This window comes from Prionailurus viverrinus, chromosome D2, assembly GCF_022837055.1.
Source record: "Prionailurus viverrinus isolate Anna chromosome D2, UM_Priviv_1.0, whole genome shotgun sequence".
Lineage (NCBI taxonomy): Eukaryota > Metazoa > Chordata > Mammalia > Carnivora > Felidae > Prionailurus > Prionailurus viverrinus.
This window is the reverse complement of record NC_062571.1, coordinates 12,639,462-12,658,097: the sequence shown is the minus strand read 5'-3', so window position 1 is coordinate 12,658,097 and position 18,636 is coordinate 12,639,462. Positions and strand designations below refer to the sequence as shown.

The 18,636-nt window shown below is 47.1% G+C and overlaps 1 protein-coding gene across 1 annotated transcript in view; it reads right to left on the bottom strand.

Moving 5' to 3' along the window:
- NID1 (nidogen 1) overlaps positions 1-18,636 on the bottom strand; it is an 85,299-nt gene that overhangs the window by 39,055 nt on the left and 27,608 nt on the right. Inside the window, exons 2-8 of the mRNA XM_047826005.1 lie at positions 17,307-17,606; positions 15,056-15,282; positions 12,202-12,584; positions 8,764-8,913; positions 6,395-6,646; positions 3,775-3,975; positions 887-1,132 (exon numbers count right to left, since the gene is read on the bottom strand). Coding sequence (XP_047681961.1) covers positions 887-1,132; positions 3,775-3,975; positions 6,395-6,646; positions 8,764-8,913; positions 12,202-12,584; positions 15,056-15,282; positions 17,307-17,606 — 1,759 coding nt within the window. The remainder of the gene's footprint in view (positions 1-886; positions 1,133-3,774; positions 3,976-6,394; positions 6,647-8,763; positions 8,914-12,201; positions 12,585-15,055; positions 15,283-17,306; positions 17,607-18,636) is intronic.

The window sequence follows — 18,636 nt, the reverse complement described above, 5'->3', positions numbered from 1 at the left end:
CAGATCCACCCCTGCTTTTGTAAATAAAGTTTTATTGGAAACCAGCTGCATGCATTCACTTGTGAACGGTCAATGGCTGCTTTTGCGCTCGAATGACAGAAATGAGATCCTGTGACAGACGCTGCATAGCTGGCAAAGCCTAAAACATTCACATTTTTAAGAAAAAATGCGCCAACCCCGATGCCTAGAGCTACAGTTGTCAAAGGATGGAGAAAGACACCAGCCCTCCTTGTCCTTTGTGGGGCTACGGAAGGACAAACGTGGTCAGCTGGAGAAATGACCCGGGTGTGGGGGGACCCCACCAAAAATAACCGACAAAGAGAAAGACCTTAATACCCAACCCCAAAGATATGGAACCCCTGGGGCTTGGAGATTCGGATAATGTGAAGTCTGACGCCGAGACGTCATGCTCGCTCTCCAAATGCCAGCTCCTTCCACGCAGCCAAAAGCATGCACAGACCCGACCTCAGCCCCAGCAATGTGCTGTCACAGGCAAAGAGTGTCATAGGCGCTGTGCCTGACTTTCATCAGACTTTATTCAGATTTCCTCAGGCTCTGAGCACACATTCCATTCAAGGCTGAGCATGAGAGTGCTCTAAATGCCCTGCTGAAGCCAGCCGTAGCCTTTTGGATGGTCCGCTCTGTGGGGTAACTCAACGGGTTAGCATTCTTCACCCCAAACAGAACAATGAAGAGGCTTTAGGTTAGCAGAACAGAGACGCCTAAGCTGAGAATCACAGGTGATGAGATTATTTCGTCTGTCAGGCCATATTTTAGCATATTTTCGTCTTCTCACTGAGAGTAAAACGTGAGAAGTAACGCGCAAAAGAGCGGAGATAGATGTGCGGGCAGACACGCGATGCCCAATCCGAGCTGCCATTCCTACCCTTCACGGGACCGATGGAGTTGCTGAGCGCATAGCGCAAGATGCTCTCCTCCTGGTTGTACAGGACGAACACACTGTCCACTGAGAGCTGCTGGGTGTTGGGCAGGGCCGGCCGGGAGGTGTCGTGGGCGCACTCCCGGAAGGTGATGGTCTGGCGCCACTGGTAAGTGTAGATGGTGGAAGGGGCAGCGCCATCTTGCTCAGGCTCCATCACGGTGTACTCCCGGGTGGAGGAGGATGTGATCACTGGGATGCGGTGCGGTGCGGTGGGAAGAAGGGAGACAAGGCAGGGAGACAAAGGAGGCAAGAGGCTTAGTCAAGGGCTTTAAAACTACTGGCAGTATTGCCTGCCCAGATGAGAGATCAGATGCAGCAGGTTGCAGAAGGCCATGTATTTCCGTGTTGGGACTCGCTCTGCTACCTAGATTCCCATACTATTAATGGGATTGTCTGCATCAGTAATATGTATTCCTTTTTCTCATCACGTGCTCTTTAGAAGTTCTGAAGTCACCCGGAACCGCCCCAGAGAGTAAGGTCTGGTGGGAAGAGCACACGCGGGGAAGCAGATACATCTGAACTTACACCTTGCACTACCACTCACAAGGTGTGTGATCACAGGCCGGTTATGACTCTAGCCTCGGTTTCTTCTACAACATGGGTTGGGGCGCGAATGACATAATGCACGTAAAATTTCTGGTCTCAAGCGGGCCACCACTATTAAGATAAACTACCATCTACGGAGCATTGACCGCGTGACCAGCAGAGCGCTAACTGCTTCACGCAAGTTATCTTACTTAGGATTCAATAAATAGGGGCTGCTATGTGTGACCCTAGATTAAGCAGTTCTCCCATATAAAAAATGAGGCACTAAATGGGTTTCAATAACCAGTTTTTGAAAAATTACTAAAGTGCTGTGAGCCAACCTCAACAGAGAAGAGAGACAGCCCTCCCCACTCAGAAGAGCCTCCTTTTCACCCATATGATGAAACTCTCAACTTCCTATTTAAGAAAAAAAAAGAATAAAAGGCTCTTTATATTTGTGTGCTCTGATGTAGTTCATAACAAAAGCCAGAAGATAAATAAAAGATCAGTGTAAGCTGCCTCCTGTCCAGCTCCCATGTGCTTGTGCTGCCAGAAACACCATCTGGTTGCAGGCTGACCGCAGACTGGGGTCCTGTTCCCCAGCTCTTGTCATCCCCGGGAGAGCCCAATCAAGCCACAAAGCCTTGGTCATTAGCACAACCTTTGTGGATGGCAATTTTATAAGAGCCTTCTAAAAGTTCCTGTTGTTTGGCTCAGCAGTTCTATTTCTAGGAATTGAATCTTAGAGAAGAATCAGAAATTTGGTCAAGATTTCTGATGGAGATGGTCATTTCAACTCGTTACAAGATAGGAACATTGGAAATAGCTTAAACTTCAGAAAATACAATGGTTTAGGGGCACCTGGGTGGCGTTCAGCTCTTGATTTCAGCTCAGGTCATGAGCTCACGGTTCATGAGATCAAGCCCAGCACTGAGCTCTGCACCGACAGCATGGAGCCTGCTTGGGCTTCTCTCTCACTCCCTCTCTCTCTGCTCCTCCCCCATTGTGCTAGTGTGTGTGTGCACACACACGCTTGCTCTCAAAATACATAAACATTAAAAAAAAAAGAAAATAGAATGGTTTAAAGTAATAGCCGTATAAAAGTAGACTCACTAAGCAATGCTTTCAAAGCCCACTGAAAATGAAGATATGATAATGTGATATAATTGCAATTTTACTTAAATAACAACTATATACCCAACTGCAGAATGTGTAATAGAAATGCATCAACGTTAAATTTCCTGACTGTGTGATCATTGTACTGTAGCCACGTAAGAGAATGTTCTTGTTCTTAGGAAAAATAGGTGACTTATTTAGGGGACGGAAGATCACAACAACTACAACTTATTCTCAAAAAATATGGGGGCGCCTGGGTGGCGCAGTCGGTTAAGCGTCCGACATCAGCCAGGTCACGATCTCGCGGTCCGTGAGTTCGAGCCCCGCGTCGGGCTCTGGGCTGATGGCTCAGAGCCTGGAGCCTGTTTCCGATTCTGTGTCTCCCTCTCTCTCTGCCCCTCCCCCGTTCATGCTCTGTCTCTCTCTGTCCCAAAAAAAAAAAAAAAAAATGTATTATTTGTGATATATATACGCGTATATATACATGCGTGTATATATATATATACGCGTACATATATACATATATACACGCATGTATATATATATACACATATATATATACATACGTATACATATATACATATATATATATATACACACACACACATGCGCAATGGAATGGTAAAGGTAGCAAAATGTTAACAATTGGTGAAGGTGCATAAATGGCAAATGTAAACTGTGTTGTTTTCAACTTTTTTTGTAAATTTGAAATTATTTAAAACAGGTTAAAATATAGAGACATACATATGTACGTATATACATACAGTACATACAGATATAATATCCATGCTGTATGTTATATCCCCGGAGACTTATGAGATCTATGTTGAGATATTACATATATATGTTGGGGTATTTTATATATAAATATATACATATGTATATATATACACACACACACACACACACATATGGGGAAAAGGCTGAAAGGAAACAAATACATTTAAATCTAATAATAATGGCATGGTTTTACCATTATGCTTGTTTTCTTTTTTGCACGAATTTTCTACAAGTGTGTACTATGCCTGTAATTAGGGGAAAAGGTGATTTTAATAAGCTAGCACCCATCTATTTCCTGCTCCGAAGCCCAGGAGACAGTGCTGGGGCTGCAGCGGTGGGCGGGCCGGAGGCCGGGACTGCCCCCCACCCCCCTAGCCCCACCCCCCTCCCCCACGGCCCTGGCTGCTCACCCCCGGGGGAGTAGTGGTAGAGCTCTGTGTAGGGCTCGATGTGCACCGAGGAGCCGAAGGGGATCTGCGGCACGCGGCCCTCCAGCTCCGTGGTGATGGTCAGGTGTCCGTGCTCGTCGATGCCGCTGAACCGCTGCTTGATGACCAGCTTGCCCGGGTACCCCACGAAAGTCACCTCGGCCTGGCGGGTGAACTCGCCTCCTGGAAAGCAAGGGCAGTCTGTCATCTTGCCGTCTGGGAAGCCCCCTCCTGTCAGCCCTAGGCTCACAGTGCTTCGAGGGAAGGAGGCCAGAACCTCCTCTACAGGTGCTTTAGTCTGATTGCTAGAAACGGAGCTGGCGACACGGAGGACAGAGCGGGGATGTCCATGCGGCCCCACTGAGCGATGCGCATTGGAGAGACACTCCTTCCCAGCCCCACCCCTGCATCTGAGATGGGCTGGCTCAGGAATGGTGCTGAAGAACAGAGGACCAGCAGTGCTAGCTACCGACTGGGTAAACCAGCACATGTCCCCTAACCCCGCTGAGCCTCCATTTCTTGGTGATAAAGGAGTGATCCATTCTGCCTTGTGGACACCAGAAGAGGTAAAGGATGTTACAAACTGCTTTGCCAAGGGCACCTGGGTGGCTCGGTCGATCAAGCGTCCAACTCTGGATTTCGGCTCAGGTCACGATCTCACGACTTGAGGGATCGAGCCGCACCTCCAGCCGCACCTAGGGCTCCATGCTGACAGCACAGAGCCTGTTTGGGATTCTTGTCTTCCCTCTCTCCCTCCCCCATTCTCTCTCTTTCTCTCTCTCTGTCACACACACACACACACACACACACACACACACACACACATACACACACTCTCTCTCTCTCTCTCTAAATAAACAAACAGTTAAAAAAATGTTTTTAAAAAGTGCTTTGCCAAACGTCAAGCGTTCCCAGATGCCAGTTACAATGATGATTAGCGTAACAGCTAAATGGTGGTCAGGAAGGGGGAGTGGCTTAGGGCAAACCCTGGCCACTACCGGAAGCCACCTGAGGAGCACTTATAACAGGTGTTGGCTCAGGAAACCTCCTTGGTCTGTGCAGGGCAGTAGCCCCAGACAGGCAACAAAAATACCTGCCCCCTCTTCCGGCTTCTTCCCTTTTCCACATTTGCACACTCCCATTACAGCAGGGGTGCTGGCAAACGATGACCCCAGGGCTAACTCTGGCAGGCAGCCCTTGGGCCAAGAATGCTCCTTACATTTTTAAATGTTTTTTTTTTTTTTTTTTATAAAGTCAAAAGAATGATGGGACGCCTGAGTGGCTCAGTCGGTTAAGTGTCCGACGTCGGCTCATGATCTTCCAGTTGGTGGGTTCGAGCCCCTCATTGGGCTCTGCGCCGACAGCTCAGAGCCTGGAGTCTGCCTCAAATTCTATGTCTCCCTCGCGCTCTGCCCCTCCCCCACCCATATCAGTCTCTCTCTCAAAAATAAATAGGCATTAAAAAAAAATTCAAAATATCACCATTTTAATTAACCCCCATATAAAGCAACACCAGCATGAAACGCTGTGCAGGGAAGGAGCAGTGTCTGCGGGTCTGACTGCAAAGCTCAACTCTGTCTGCCAAGGAAAGAGCATGTCTGCATGAGAACATGAACGAGGTTATAATACTCAGGATATATATGTCTGAGGGGCAGAGAGAAGAAATATTAGGCCAAACATTAGATATCTTATGGGTAGGTCCACCCTTTTCCAAATATATATCCTCTCCTTTCTGAAAATGGCCACATTTCAGCATGTATTTACACTCCATCACTTTTGGAGGGTTACCCTTGTAATGCCCAGAGACCCTGCTTTTGGGGTGTTTCCACAACAAAGCCATGGCTGAGGCTCCAGCGAGGGGAGGCAGTGGTGGAGAAAACGGAGGCAGCGGCTAGGTACCTGTGACCCAGAACAACGGGCTTCAGGTCCCAGAAGTGGCCGGAGAAGAAGAACAGAGTCTCCTGCACCCAAGCTGTTCCAGAAAAGGGCCTCTAGCACGAACAGGGCTGCTGGCCTCAGCAGAGACCACGACTACTCTACGGAAACCTTCCTCCCAACCATACGCCCCTGTGTCCAATAAAGACTGAACTTTCCCTGGCACAGCCTCTAAGAAGCTTCAAGGAAAGTCAGGTTTTCTAAGACGCAGGAGGATTATGTTTATCAGGCTTAATTTACCAGCTAGAAATGACAGGTTCCTTTTCTCCAAGCAGATACTAAAGAAACGTCAACTATCAGTTCAGATTGGTTGGGAATCTGGAGGCAGGCTTGATAACCAGAATGACGGAAACTGTGAGCCCCACACTTTGGGGTGTGAGGATGTATAAAATGACATCACTTGCTCTGCTGGAGACTTCTAAATCCCACCCCACATGAAATCACTCCCTGATCACAATGCAATTCTAGATAGCTTTAGTTAGTACACAGTAATGAAAATATTGATGATTTTGCCTCAAAATCTTATTTCTGGAGCCACAAAATGTTCATCAGTACGTTTTTGCAGACAGGAAGTTCCCTTTGCATTCACCCCCCCAGCCCCCCCCCCCCCCCAGGGCCCCAGGCACCATCGTGTGGTCCATTAATTTCAACGTCTGAGATAAATTACCTGTGATGCTGAACCCATTCTTGAATCCCTCTTGTTCCACCGCAAACATCCATCCAATGATGCCTCCAACAGGGGCCAGAGGAAGCAGAGAATAGCCGACGGTCTCGGGAATGGTGCTGATGGCTGTGTACGAGCGCCCGTGGTTCATCACCACATAAGAGTGGAGGTCGGTGTTCTCGAAGACAATGGGCACCGGGCTGTTCCCCACCAAAATCCTTCCTTTCACCTTGCCGTTAACTCGCTGCGGGGAACCTGAGCAAGAAACAAAGAAGCCAGCCTTTTAACAAAGAGTAACATGGCTGATGGGACCTGTACCTAGAAAGCAAGTTAGATATTCCAACATCTTGGGGCACGTGGGTGGCTCAGTCAGTTGAGCGTCTGACTCTTGATTTCGGCTCAGGTCATGATCTCACAGTTTGTGAGTTCGAGCCCCGTGTCAGGCTCTGTGCTGACAGCACGGGTCCTGCTTGGGATTCTCTCCCTCCATCTCTCTCTCTCTCTGTCCCTCGGCTTGCTTTCTCTCTCTCTTCCAATCTCAAAATAAATAAACATTTTAAAAAGAAAGAATTAAATTCTATCAGTTACTGACGGCACATATCTTGTTTCTCTTCCTAGAGTATAGGGACAGGACTTTCCTACCCAGCTCCTTCACTTGGTCTCTGCAGAGTTTTCTGCACATATTTAAGTTCTTAATGAAATCTGTTGAGTCACACTAGACAGAGCGGCTTGTACCTGACCGTCATCCCCATGTTCAGAAGACCTTTCACTATGTTCGGGATGCCCAAGGGTCACTGACAAGCCAAAGCATACACACACAATAACTACGCACACAAATTGTGTCACTGCACTGGGGAATGCTATTAAGTTGGGACGACTAATATGAAAAAAATGCATCCCCTAAACAATTACAGAAACAGGCAGGAAAGCCAAGTTAAGGAAACCAAACAAATTTTTTCCACCAAACCTTGAGCCAGAAAAATGTTTCCAAAGTAGCAAGAATCCAACAAATATTTAAACCACAGAACTATTATGGGGCGTGTATAGAATATCAAAATATGTAGCTGAACAGTTTGTTATATCTGAGCTTGCAAAACAAGCACAAACTGCTCAGCATTTCCAGCTCTGATATTTGGCATAGAAAGAGCTAAGGAGGCTGCTCTTTAAGAAAAAGTTTTCAGTGTCGATTCTAGAAGCTTGTCTCAGGGTAAGAGAAGCATAAAAGCCAAGCCTAAAACAAAGAAGCAAAGGCACACCATACCTGGGGGGTGGGGTGGGATTTACATTTACAGAAGTTCAAAACATCCCCCTAAATTAACATGAAAAGTACACATAATTTTCTTTCATTGCTTCAGATAGTATTTAACAAAACTCACTTTATCTCATTGTGACCCAGAAGAAAAAGAAATGTTTTTAGCAAATTAACTGATTTTACCACAGCTATGGCTGGGGATGCAAAAAACAGAAACCATTTCTGCAACCGAGTTTTATTTAATCAAATCTGCAAAGCAGTTGAGGTTCCCGGTGAAACACAAGGAAAATGGCCGGTGACAAGTGAGGTGACTTGGTGTCTGAAGGGGACAAATGTTCAGTATGGTAGGGTTTTTGCTGGTTTTAATTTTATGGCCCTAACCTCCTGGAGGCCTCACTGTCTGATCCCCTAGACCTTCACCGAGAAGATTCTTTTCACCTGAGAACATCAAGACTGGCTGGTCCTCTTGGGTACAGAGCTCAGAGCTGATGTCCACCCACAGCTGAATCCATTTTGGAGTCAGCCCCCCATGGGTCTGGAGCCCAGAATTAATTGGTGTGCCCCTTATGCTCTGCCATCATCGTGCTGTGATTTTAGAGGCATGGGGGAAGGACAACCCAAGGGGAAGGGTGACTGGACTAGACTTTTCCCCACTACAAACTCTGGTCTACAGCCGCCCACGTTGGCCCAGCTGGGGCTTAACAACCATTAGGCCAGTCAGATCTTTGAGCAGCGCCACACGGGAGGTTGGAAAGAAAGTGAGGGATACGAGAGGCATTAACGATGCCAGGTCCATCCAGGCCGCATTATTTCAAAACTTCAGCCTTTGTCCAACACTAGGGGCCGTTGTGAAGATGGGCTCATTTCAAAGATGGAGGAAAAAACAGCGCAGGAAAGAAAGAGACCTCACCGTGCTAGAAAAACGGGCATTCCCCGAGAAACACCCTTTAGGAGAGGATGACAAAGAATGGGAACGAGATCTTAAATATGATTGCCCTACTAAAAAGACTACCCACCTTTAGAGATCTGGGTAAAAGCCAACCTTTCAAAACAAGCACCAAAACAGAAACTCCACTCCCTCCTTCCTCCCGCACAAATCGAACACACAAAAGCCGAGTACCTTCTGCGACACACTGTCGGCCGTTCCCAGTGTAGCCAGCAACGCAGCTGCAGCAGAAGCCCGTGGCGAAGTCCCTGCATTCCGCGTGCACAGAGCACTGGTGTCTGTTGTTGGCACACGTCTGGCGGGAATCCGTGTTGTAGCTGAATACTGTTTAGGGAAAACACGGCACACCGGTTAGCGTGTGCATGGCGGTGGACCAGGCTGGGTTAATGACACTGTGCACCCCCAAGCCCTTCCCGTCTGCTGGGGGGATTCCAGGACAGTGCTCACACCTGTAGCTTCTTACGTAGTATGGTGGCTGCAGTACGCAAACCACCAAGGCAAATGGGTCTAAACGGGGTTTGAGACATCGCAAGGGTGAATTATTATAAAATGCTATAATCCTACGTACTGGGTCATGCAATCAATATTATCACTGTATCGACATTAGGCTACTACCACCAAATACAATCTTAATATGGGATCCAGGTAATGTAGCCACATGGGCTTGACATTTTGGGGCAGATCGTACTTTTTTTTTTTTAATTTTTATTTATATTTGAGGGAGAGACAAGAGCGTGAGTGGGGAGAGGCAGAGAGAAACGGAGACAGAATCCGAAGCAGGCTCCAGGCTCTGAGCTGTCAGCACGGAGCCCAATGAGGGGCTCGAACCCATGAGCTGTGAGATCATGACCTGAGCTGAAGTCCAACGCTTAACCAACTGAGCCACTCAGGTGCCCCTGAGACCATAAATTTTTTTAAGTTTATTTATTCATTTTCGAGAGAGACAGAGGGTGAGTGGGGGAGGGGCAAAGAGAGAGAGAGAGAGAGACAGAGAGAGAGAGAGAGAGAATCCCAAGCAAGTCCTGCACTGTCAGTTAGGAGCCTGATGTGGGGCTTGAACTCACAACACTCGAGATGATGACCTGATCTGAAACCAAGAGTCAGATGATGAACCGACTGAGCCACTCAGGTGCCCCTAATTTTTTTTTTTTTTTTACTGTTATTTATTGTGGTAAAAGAAAATTACACATATAGATCTATCTCATAAAATGTGTCATTTTAATGACCTAAAATATTTTAAAACTTTGTTGCCTCTTTCTTCTCCCCAGGGGAAAACTCAGAAGCCCTTATACTCAAAAGCTGATTCGAAGTAATTCTTTTTTTTTTTTAATTTTTTTTTTCAACATTTATTTATTTTTGGGACAGAGAGAGACAGAGCATGAACGGGGGAGGGGCAGAGAGAGAGGGAGACACAGAATCGGAAACAGGCTCCAGGCTCCCGAGCCATCAGCCCAGAGCCCGACGCGGGGCTTGAACTCACGGACCGCGAGATCGTGACCTGGCTGAAGTCGGACGCTTAACCGACTGCGCCACCCAGGCGCCCCTCGAAGTAATTCTTTAGTCATTCTTGGTCCAAAGGCCTTTGACCCAAGAAACAAAAAGAATTTCTATTTCAAATTCCTACGTCCCAGGTTCATTTTATTAGAGCTATGAACTAGCTCATTAAATTTAATAATCCAGAGCAAATTAATTTGCAATGAACTTCAAAAGCACAAGAGGGACGGACTTTCAGAGGGGATAATGATCCAATTTATAAGTGACTGTTACGAGGGAAGATTAAAGTTTAACCTTTAGTGGTGGATTTGATTAGTCTACACCCTCCGAAGGGAATTTCCAGTGTGTATAAGGGTAGCGTTTGGAGCTGGGAACATTCGGGCCCTGAGCTGAACACACAAGACGTGACTAATTACTTCAGCTCTAGCTGTGGGCCCAGCTCCCAGTGGGTCCCTTATGGCCTGTGTATCTGTGGGTGACTTTTCAAAGAACACCGGGAATGTACTGCTGGCTACAGGAGACTGACCTTTCTAATAAAAACAGTGGGACTGGAGGGACAGGAAACATCTGTTCTAGACACATTTGGGGTTCAAGTCTAGGCTTTTACCAGTAGCAAGTAATAAACCACCATAAGTTGTTGGTGCTAGGTATGATGAAAGCTTCACAAATGTTATGTCAGAGACACCTAGACAGGGAAAAGCAGAATAAGATTCCAGACTAAACACCTACAAGTAAATACACCCCACATGTCTGGGGGGATCAGTCTGGAACAAGTTCTACGAGTAAACACACCCTACATGTCTCGGGGAAATCAGTCTGGAACCAGCTGTAAGCACGGAGTGCCATATGCTGGCTGTTAGCATCACCCCAAGAAATCCAGGGCGCAGCGTGTATAGGGGAGCCCTGAGACATGAGCCCATGTCCTAAAAAGTAAGCACTTTTTGTGCCTAAAAAGTAAGCACTCTTCCCCTGCCCACCAGATCTTGTCCATGCTTTGGGATATTCGAAAAGAACAAACACGTATAAGGACCTGGATGAAACAAATCAGAAGGAGAAATAAAACAGAGTGAATCATGTGCAACGGAGTAGATTTTCCCGGGGACCTTAAAACTTCGTAGTAGAAGCAGGAAAGAGTCGCAGTAAACAACATTTAAAGGCTTGGGCCATCTCATTTATATGAATGTTAATGGATTATGCGTCAGCCTGAAGAGCGAAACATAGTAAATACAGTTTAATTTGAACATCTTTTAGAAGTCAAATCAAAGCACGCTGGAGCCCAAATGGTTTTCCCTTAGAATGCAGCAAAAATCTGACAGAATGTGGTTGACTAGAAGAGACTAGAAGAGACTGTATTTTAAAACTATCTTTAGGGGCGCCTGGGTGGCACAGTCGGTTAAGCGTCCGACTTCAGCCAGGTCACGATCTCGCGGTCCGTGAGTTCGAGCCCCGCGTCAGGCTCTGGGCTGATGGCTCAGAGCCCGGAGCCTGTTTCCGATTCTGTGTCTCCCTCTCTCTCTGCCCCTCCCCCGTTCATGCTCTGTCTCTCTCTGTCCCAAAAATAAATAAACGTTGAAAAAATAAATAAATAAATAAAACTATCTTTAAAAGAGGGCTCTGTTTGTGTTGCATTTTTAAATCTTCACAAACCAACTCTGAAGCTGACAGGACCGGGGAGGAAAAATAATCAACCATTCTCCTTCCAAAACCAAGAGGAAATAAACGTCAAAGATAAACTGCGTAAATAGCCAAAGAAACTTCGAAAATGTTTTTTCAGGTGGGTGAATACATTTCTGATCCCAGAAGTCACCAATAAGAAAATCAGACTTGCAAAATAATTCCAAAGCACTTTTCTCTTTAAAACGACAGAAACGAGTAAGAGGAAACTTGAAAGAGCACCCGCTCAGCAGTCCTAATCCCAAAAGATGGCTTGGAGTCTTTGAAGCCATCAGGCCCATCCACCGAAGCTCTATGGCTGAGAACGGGGTCTGCCTCTACTTCCCCAGCTCACGTCCTCACAAACCACCATGTGAGACACACAACTGACATCCCCCCAGCAGGACTCCTGTCTGGAAGCCCAAGTGTCCAGGAACATACCAGCTGCAACCTCAAAGGCCTTACCCACTCCTGTTTCCTCAACTTCATCCACGTCTATGACCTGTGGGTGCTGCTGGTGAAACCTCTCCCCCGGCAGCTGGAAAGATCTGGTCCTCTCTGTAGGAGGTCTGGGAGGTCCCGGGGGCCTCTCGGTGGGCAGGCGGCGGGGGGAGAGGACCCAGGGCACGCTGTGCATGCTGGGGTCTCCGCTTCTCGGAGCCTCATAGGGGAAGGATGTTGTGCCCACGTCCTCTAGGCCCAGATGTGTCACCGAGTCGTAATCTTCATCATCATATTCTGCTCCGTCGTCCAGTCCGAGGCTCACGTCAGAGGGCACTACACCACTGGCCGTGGCCGGGCTCCCAATCTCAAACACCCAGACGCCCTGCTGCCCGGAGTTACTGCTCCTAGAGGAGAAGGATGGGCTTCTTAAAAACAGGCCAGCAACCGCAAACCGCCCCCACTAACCAAGCAGAAGGAGCCCTGGGGGTCTGGCATCAGCCTGAAACCTCTGGTTCTGCCACGGTGCTCCTAAAATCCTTGTAGTCTCTGGAGTGACGAGATGGGCTTTTCTCTGCCAATGAACGAGTGGTGGCTGCAACCCTGGGGAGCTTCAGGACGGGGGCGGGGCAGTAGAAAGACAGGGGCAAGGTTGGAAGGTTGGAACTTTCAGCCCCACGCCCTGACTTCCAGAGAGGGGAGGGGGTTGGAGACTGGGTTAATCATCAAGGCCGATGAGTTTATCCATCATGCTTATGTAAAAAAAAAAAAACCCTAAACGATGAGGTTGGGAGAGCTTTTGCGTTGGTGGGTGGTGTGCCCAGGGATAGCATGGAGGGTTCAAGCCTCCTCTCCCTCCCACACCTTGCCCTATACATTTCTTCTATCCGAGCTGTTCCCGACTTGTATCCTTTAAAATAAACTGGTGGGGTGCCTGGGTGCCTCAGTCGGTTATGTGTCCAACTCGGTTTCGGCTCACGTCATGATCTCAAGGGTTTGTGAGTTCGAGCCCTGCATTGGGCTCTGCTCTGACAGTGCGGAGCCTGCTTGGGATTCATTCTCTCTCTCTCTCTCTCTCTCTCTCTCTCTCTCTCTCTCTCCCCCTCTCTCTGCCCCTACCACACTCTCACTCCCTCTCTCTCTTGAAATAAATAAATAAACTTTAAAAAAGAACATTTAAAAATGAACTGGTGATAGTAAGAAAGTGCTTCTCTGAGTCTGAGCCATTCTAGCAAATTATCCAACCTGAGCGGGGTGGGGGTGGGGGGGTCACAGAAACCCCCAATTTATAGAGCTGGTTGATCAGAAGTACAAACGGCAACCTGGAAAGTGTGACTGGCATCTGCAGTGGGGCCGGTCTTGCGGGACTGAGCCCTTAACCAGTGGGGTCCGTGCTCACCCTGGGCTGTTAGTGTCAGAACTGAACTGAATTGTAGGACACCAAGTGGATGTCCAGAGAGTTAGAGTATTGCTTGGTGGGGAGGGGGGGGAATCCCAGCTATTTGGTGTCAGAAGTGTTATGAGTGAACACAGTACAGACTTGGATGATCAGAACTCCCAAGCCTATCAGCCATGGAATCTTCGACAGGCCTCAGTTTACCTTTTTATGTTCCAAAGGTACAGTGAGATGCAAATGAGATTCAGAATCTAAAGGCCTCTTATAATTAAAAAACACAGCAGAATAACCCTAATCTCTCCTCTCGGCACCATGTTTACTGTTCTTATGTGTCTGTGATCGGAAGGGCTCCTATCAGAAACTACGCGAAATGACCAGCTTCTGCAGCGGAAGGAGGGGACAGACGTTCCTCGGTGGGGAACACTGAGCAAGATGCTGGGGTGGGACGGGGGGATGAGGATCCAGAAAGCCCTGCAGAAATAAGATGTGTATTCAATCTGTCTGCCGGGGACTTCCAGGAAAGGCAAGGGTATACAGGACCTTGCTAGCACCAGCTCATGGGAACCAGTTGTTAAATGTTAGCAATTTTGCAAGCCAGTTATTAAACACAGCCATTGTAAGCAATTAAATTACGTAAACTTATAATTAAATAAATTACATTAAAAAAACAAAGGCAACAAATACTTGAAACTCATCACGTTGATTTATTTTACGATCGCCTACATGTTCTGGAAGTTATTGAAATCTATTGCATCTGCGTGCTGAGAATGGTTCTCTTCTGAGCTCCATGGTTGAGCAACACGAAGTGGGTAGCCGGAAAGCGGCCAATAAAGGAGAATTTACACCATGGAAATAGGTAAGAAGTATAAATGAGGGCTTTCCTCACCCATATAAAGCCAGTTGCTAAGCAGGCCATTAAGTCAAGGGCAGGGGAGTTTTAGAGTCAATTTGACAATATGATGTGGAGGGAGGGTGTTCTTTCTTCATTTTTTAAAGCATACTGGGAGAGGAAAGATTTTAGTTTCAGAAAAAGTAGTCTGAGCTTTCCCCGCTTCCGCCAAATTCTACGAAATAGCCCAAGAGAGCACTATTTCTGTTGTGAGAATTTCTCCTCTAGTCCGTGTGGCGGGAGAAGGTTTTTCTCAGCCCTGGGTTCATAGCAGGAGATAGGGTTTGAATAGCTTTTATTTCTAACTTTATACTTGCAGAAGAGATGGTAGAAACAGTTTCAAATGAGCGTGAGATCTAAAAAATAGGAAACCTGCTCATCCTAAGAGTGTATTACTTTTAGTTCATCAGGAAAAAAACACTACATAATATAAAAAACTACATACAAAATTTACATCTGTGGGAACACTTTTAGGTAATGTTCCATAGTGCCCATTATATCATATATCATCCTTAGTAAAATAATAAAATGATCATCTTAATAATGAAATGATCACGAAGGGGATAATCGACTGAACAACAAAGAAAGCGTACTTGGCCAAATTTCCAATTGATTCTCTGTCGTTGGCAAATATGTTATAAGCTCCATCGCTCTTCCATATAAATCCTTGTACACCTTGACTGAATGCAACCACAGCGGGAACTTGGGTCTCATCCTTCTTTGAAAATGTCGTGTCGAACTGCAGACCGTCTTCAGGATAAAGGAAAATGGCGTAGGAGCTGGAATCGGAGGAGGCCAGAACAGCCTGGAATGTGTTTCTCTGTGAAGATGAGTTGAGGTTGAGTTACTCAGGAAAATATCGATGGATCTTAAATTGTTCTATTTCCCAGACTACACAGAGAACATCCAGAGATGGCAGTATCCTCACCTTATTCTAAAAGTATTTTTGTAGCTAAAACCGAGTATTCCAGGATGGCTCCACTTAAATATTTCTGAGCCTTTGTCAACATGAAATTTCCCAATTAATGAACGAATACTTTCTGCATGAAGGTTAGCCAAAAATTACAGAGACGTTACCTCTAGACCTAAATCCTATGTAAGTTAGCAAATTCTTATCCATAGAATTTGTTTCCATTACTATGAAATTTATTCAAACATCACGCTCAACAGCATTTAGCATACATCTGTTGAGCCCAAGCAACACGATGTAAGAAGAATCGTGAGCTCTGGGAGAAAACAGATGTGGATCCAAATCCTTGCTTGACTCATCATGGGTTGTGTGACTTTGGGCCTGTTACTTAAATTCTCTAAGTCTGGATTTCTGAATCTGCCAGATGGAGAGAAAACCATTTACTTCGCAGAAATGATAGGAGATCTGTGTGAAATATGAAGGGCCAGGCACAGAGAAGATATTCCTTAAATACTGGTTATCTTTCCTATAAATACATGGTCCCTGTGCTTGAAAATTTCTGGTCCAGATGGGAAGACTGACATGTGAAGAAAACATTGCAAAACTAGGGGACAGGGGTGCCTGGCTGGCTGAGTCAGTAGAGCATGTGACTCATGATCTTGGGGTTGGGAGTTCGAACCCCATGTTGGGTGTAGAGATTACTTAAAAATAAACTCTTAAAAAACAACGGGGGGCAGATTCTTTAAGGGAGTTGTATCCAAGTGCTATTGCAGCCACAGAAAGAAGTGCCCGATGCTGGGAGGGAGGGAGCAGACAAGGCTGTGCAAGTTGGGAGGCTCAAGTACAAGTTCGACACCAGCCGTGGGAGTCGGGGAGAGGCTGTCACAAGCAGAGAGGAAAGCAAGTGCAAGATATTGGAGGGGGGGGGTGGGGAGCAGGATGATCAGAGAATTGCTAATAATTTCGTGTAAATTGTGCTGCAAAGGGTGTGTGGAGAAGTAAGGGGAGATTAGGCCCAAGAGGCAGGCAAGGGCTCTGCACAAGGGGTTGGGCATTTATCACTCAAGTGACAGGGACAGACACTTCAGAAATGGCAGGTTTTAAGCAGTTTCCAAGGACGGCACTCACACAGATACAAAAAGCAAACTGTGTCACGCAGGCCCACGACAGACTTTCCCCAAGCGTGTTCTGTGGGATGTAACGGGTCTTATTCGGGAGGGGAAAAAAGAATCTGGCCAAAAGGTTTGGGGACTCCTAAATTTTTTTAAAAAATTAAGCCAGTTTCGGGGCTCCTGGGTGGCTCAGTCAGTTAAGCACCTGACTCTTGGTTTCTGCTCAGGTCACAATCTCACGGTTGGTGAGAATGAGCCCCACACTGGGCTCTGTGCTGACAGTGCAGAGCCTGCTTGGGATTCTCTCTCTCTCTCCCTCTCTCTCTCTCTCTCTCTCTCTGCCCCTCCCCTGCTTGCATGCTCATATGCTCTCTCTCATTCAAAATAAACAAATAAACTTAAAAAGAAAATTACACGGTCTTCTTTATCGTAGGACTTTTCAGAGTGAGTCACCAGGAGAGAGAAAGTTTTGCATCTCCAAATGTATTTGCCCAGGGGGGGCTTTTTTCTCAAGGATTCTCGTGCAGGACTGGGTGTTCTATGGTACACACTTTGGGAACCACCAACCTGGAACCTCCTGTGTTTAAAGGGAGTGATTTGGGACCTTTCAAGGTTCTCTCTCCTCTGTAATACTGTAAACATTAAATAATGGTGAAGTGAAATTATTTTTCTAAGGAGAAACAGAGGCGTGTCCTAAACAGTGACTTCAGATCTAGAGATGGCTTCTCAACTCACTCAAGTATTTTCCTTCCTTCAAGGAAGAGTGAAGTGTGCAAAGCTAACCTGTGGAGTATTCGCACTTGTACCTGGGTGAGTGCTTACCTTGCCTTCCTGGGCGGGGTCCTTGCTGGGCCCTTGGTAAGGGGCCACGGATTCCCAAGTGACAACCACCGCGCTACTGGGCTGGAAAGAGATTTCTGGGAACCCTCTCTGGACACACTCCGCTGCCAGCCGAGTGACAGAGGGGGATAAGTCTTCCCGGTAATAAACCTTCCCAAAGCCATCTGTCGTGTCCAAGTCCGCCAGGAAAGGTGCAACTACTCCGAAGGTCGGTGGGAAGAGCCCAGGGGAGGATTCTTTGGCCGGGGGTTCACTCATGGCAATAATGCCATTTGTGGTGACCTGTACAAAACCAAGCATAGTTACGAGGCGTGCAGGGAAAAAAAACTGTCTTCCTCAGGGACTCTGAACTGCCACTCACGGAACACTGCCACAGGCACCCCCCGTCCGTCAAATACGACGCAACTGGAGAAGGGCAGGGTCCCGAACTGTAAGACTCGGGACTGCCCTCCTCAGCAGGATGACCCAGTGGAAGTTTCCAGGGGCGAGAATCACAGGACCTGACTCTGGCATAGACCAGTCACCCAACCTCGGACCAACCTCGGACACGTGTCTTGAACTTCAAATCTTGGGCTTTCCATGCACGCATGCTTTGCCTCTCACAAAGCACCCCTCACACATAAGCCATTGTGAAAGCCTTCATCACGTTCCCCAACAAACTGAGCAGTCGTTACATACCAGGATTGTGTCAGGTGCTGTGGGTAGTACCCAGGCTCTGCCTTCAAGGATCCCATGATCCAGAAGGATATGGGGAAGGATTGACACAAACAGATGACGATACAATAAGTAACGAGTCAATTTGGGGGCACCTGGCTGGCTCAGTCAGTAGAACATGGGACTCTTGATCTCAGGGTCGTGCATTCAAGCCCCACTTTGGGTGTCGAGCTTACTTAAAAAAAGGTAATAATCGGGGCGCCTGGGTGGCGCAGTCGGTTAAGCGTCCGACTTTAGCCAGGTCACGATCTCGCGGTCCGTGAGTTTGAGCCCCGCGTCAGGCTCTGGGCTGATGGCTCAGAGCCTGGAGCCTGTTTCTGATTCTGTGTCTCCCTCTCTCTCTGCCCCTCCCCCGTTCATGCTCTGTTTCTCTCTGTCCCCAAAATAAATAAACGTTGAAAAAAAAATTAAAAAAAAAAAAAAGGTAATAATAAATAAATAAAATAAATTGGAAGCGTATCTCTTAAAAAAAGAAAAAAAGAAGAAGCACACGTCGGGGCGCCTGGGTAGCACAGTCGGTTGAGCGTCTGACCGTGGTTTCGGCTCAGGTCATGATCTCACAGTTGGTGAGTTCGAGCCCCGCATCGGGCTGTGTGCT